Here is a 3,490-nt window from a genome sequence, read left to right as displayed (position 1 = left end):
GTCTGTTGTTGTTGGTGACAATGTTGTGGTTATTGCTATTGGTGTGGTTGTTTCTGGAATGATTGTTGTCGGTATTTGTGTTGTTGCTGTTTGAGCTGATGTGCTACTTGTCTCGACACTAGTTGCTGATTCAACTAGTAGAGTTGAGGTTGGAAATTGTGCTGCAGCTGTAGTTATTGGGAGTGGTGTGTTTGTAATAACTTCTGTGGTTGTTGTTGCTGATAATGTTGTAGTTGTTCCTGCTTGTGTGGTTGTTGTTTCTGGGATGGTTGTTGTTGATGATGGCAGGGTCATTGTTTGAGCTGATGTGCTTGTTGTCGCTACATTGGTTGTTGTCCCAGCTGGTGCTGTTGTAGTTGTAACTACAGGTGTAGTTGTAATTACTGGGACTGGTGAATTTGTAATAATCTCTGTGATTGTTGCTGATAATGCTGTAGTTGGTGCTGCTTGTGTGGTTGTTCTGTCTGGAATGGTTGTTGTTTGAGCAGATGTGTTTGTTGTCTCTGCAGCGGTTGTTGTCCTAGCCAGTACTGTTGTAACTGAAGCTGCAGTTGTAGTTATTTGGGCTGGTGCACTTGAAATAATGTCTGTTGTTGTTGGTGACAATGTTGTGGTTATTGCTATTGGTGTGGTTGTTTCTGGAATGATTGTTGTCGGTATTTGTGTTGTTGCTGTTTGAGCTGATGTGCTACTTGTCTCGACACTAGTTGCTGATTCAACTAGTAGAGTTGAGGTTGGAAATTGTGCTGCAGCTGTAGTTATTGGGAGTGGTGTGTTTGTAATAACTTCTGTGGTTGTTGTTGCTGATAATGTTGTAGTTGTTCCTGCTTGTGTGGTTGTTGTTTCTGGGATGGTTGTTGTTGATGATGGCAGGGTCATTGTTTGAGCTGATGTGCTTGTTGTCGCTACATTGGTTGTTGTCCCAGCTGGTGCTGTTGTAGTTGTAACTACAGGTGTAGTTGTAATTACTGGGACTGGTGAATTTGTAATAATCTCTGTGATTGTTGCTGATAATGCTGTAGTTGGTGCTGCTTGTGTGGTTGTTCTGTCTGGAATGGTTGTTGTTTGAGCAGATGTGTTTGTTGTCTCTGCAGCGGTTGTTGTCCTAGCCAGTACTGTTGTAACTGAAGCTGCAGTTGTAGTTATTTGGGCTGGTGCACTTGAAATAATGTCTGTTGTTGTTGGTGACAATGTTGTGGTTATTGCTACTGGTGTGGTTGTTTCTGGAATACTTGTTGTCGGTATTTGTGTTGTTGCTGTTTGAGCTGATGTGCTACTTGTCTCAACCCTAGTTGCTGATTCAGCTAGTACAGTTGAAAATTGTCCTGCAGCTGTAGTTATGGGGAATGGTGTGTTTGTAATAACTTCTGTGGTTGTTGTTGCTGATATTGTTGTAATTGTTGCTGCTTGTGTGGTTGTTGTTTCTGGAATGGTTGTTGCTGATGACGGCAGGGTCATTGTTTGAGCTGATGTGCTTGTTGTTGCTACATTGGTTGTTGTCCCAGCTGGCACTGTCGTAGTTGTAACTAGAGATGCAGTTGTAGTTGTTTGGGCTGGTCCACTTGAAATAATGTCTGTTGTTGTTGTTCTTAGTGACAATGATGTGGTTATTGCTGCTTGTGTGGTCATTGTTTCTGTAGTGGTTGTTGTCGCTGATTGTGTTATTGTTGTTTGAGCAGAGGTGTTACTTGTCTCGACACTGGTCGCTGATTCAGGTAGTAGAGTTGAGGTTGAAAATTGAGCTGCAGTTGTAGTTATTGGGAGTGGTGTATTTGTAATAACTTCTGTGGTTGTTGTTGCTGATAATGTTGTAGCTGTTGCTGCTGCTGTGGTAAGTGTGTCTGCAATGGTTGTTGTTGCTAATTCTGTTGTTGTCGTTTGAACTGATGTGCTACTTGTCTCTACACTGGTTGCTAATTCCGTTGAGGTTGACAATGACACTGCAGTTGTAGTTATTGGGAGTGGTGTATTTGTAATAAGATAATGTTGTAGCTGTTGCGGCTGCTGTGGTAAGAGGGTCTGCAATGGTTGTTGTTGCTAATTCTGTTGTTGTCGTTTGAACTGATGTGCTACTTGTCTCGACACTGGTTGCTAATTCAGATGAGGTTGACAATGACACCGCAGTTGTAGTTATTGGGACTGGTGAAGTTGTAATAATTTCTGTAGCTGTTGCTGCTGCTTCTGCGGTCGTTGTTTCTGTAGTGGTTGTTGTTGATGTTGGCAGGGGTGTTGGGTGGGCTGATGTGCTGGATCTCTCTGCAGTGGTTGATGTCCCAGCTGGTGCTGTTGTAGTTGTAGCTGAAGCTGCAGTTGTAGTTATTGGGACTGGTGAAGTTGTAATAATTTCTGTAACTGTTGCTGCTGCTTCTGCGGTCGTTGTTTCTGTAGTGGTTGTTGTTGATGTTGGCAGGGGTGGTTTGGGGGGTGATGTGCTGGATCTCTCTGCAGTGGGTGTTGTCCCAGCTGGTGCTGTTGTAGTTGTAGCTGAAGCTGCAGTTGTAGTTATTGGGAGTGGTGTATTTGTAATACCTTCTGTTGTTGTTGTTGCTGATAATGTTGTAGCTGTTGCTGCTGCTGTGGGAAGTGTGTCTGCAATGGGTGTTGTTGCTAATTTTGTTGTTGTCGTTTGAACTGATGTGCTACTTGTCTCAACCCTAGTTGCTGATTCAGCTAGTACAGTTGAGGTTGAAAATTGAGCTGCAGTTGTAGTTATTGGGACTGGTGAAGTTGTAATAATTTCTGTAGCTGTTGCTGCTGCTGTGGTAAGTGTGTCTGCAATGGGTGTTGTTGCTAATTTTGTTGTTGTCGTTTGAACTGATGTGCTACTTGTCTCGACACTGGTTGCTAATTCAGATGAGGTTGACAATGACACCGCAGTTGTAGTTATTGGGACTGGTGAAGTTGTAATAATTTCTGTAACTGTTGCTGCTGCTTCTGCGGTCGTTGTTTCTGGACTGGTTGTTGTTGATGTTGGCAGGGTTGTTGTGTGAGCTGATGTGCTGGATCTCTCTGCAGTGGTTGTTGTCCCAGCTGGTGCTGTTGTAGTTGTAACTGAAGCTGCAGTTGTAGTTATTTGGGGTGGTGCACTTGAAATAACGTCTGTTGTTGTTGTTGTTGGTGACAATGTTGTGTTTATTGCTACTGGTGTGGTAGCTGTTTGTGGAATGGTTGTTGTTGCTGATGTTATTGTCGTTTGAACTGATGTGCTACTTGTCTCGACACTGGTTGCTAATTCAGTTGAGGTTGACAATGACACTGCAGTTGTAGTTATTGGGACTGGTGAAGTTGTAATAAGTTCTGTAGTTGGTGCTGCTGCTTCTGCAGTCGTTGTTTCTGTAGTGGTTGTTGTTGATGATGGCAGGGTTGTTGTGTGAGCTGATGTGCTGGATCTCTCTGCAGTGGTTGTTGTCCCAGCTGGTGCTGTTGTAGTTGTAACTGAAGCGGCAGTTGTAGTTATTTTGGGTGGGGCACTTGAAATAAAGTCTGTTGT

The 3,490-nt window shown here is 43.4% G+C and overlaps 1 protein-coding gene across 1 annotated transcript in view; it reads right to left on the bottom strand.

Annotated features, from left to right (window-relative positions):
• The window catches only part of LOC103387300 (mucin-2-like), a 25,751-nt gene that overhangs the window by 20,274 nt on the left and 1,987 nt on the right, over positions 1 to 3,490 (bottom strand). The window contains 3 exon segments of the mRNA XM_025061677.1: positions 14 to 1,940; positions 2,120 to 2,490; positions 2,865 to 3,435. Coding sequence (XP_024917445.1) covers positions 14 to 1,940; positions 2,120 to 2,490; positions 2,865 to 3,435 — 2,869 coding nt within the window.

Source organism: Cynoglossus semilaevis, chromosome 1 (assembly GCF_000523025.1).
Source record: "Cynoglossus semilaevis isolate Cse_v1.0 chromosome 1, Cse_v1.0, whole genome shotgun sequence".
Taxonomy (NCBI): Eukaryota; Metazoa; Chordata; class Actinopteri; order Pleuronectiformes; family Cynoglossidae; genus Cynoglossus; species Cynoglossus semilaevis.
The sequence above is the reverse complement of the archived record's forward strand: the minus strand, read 5'-3'. Positions and strand labels throughout refer to the sequence as shown.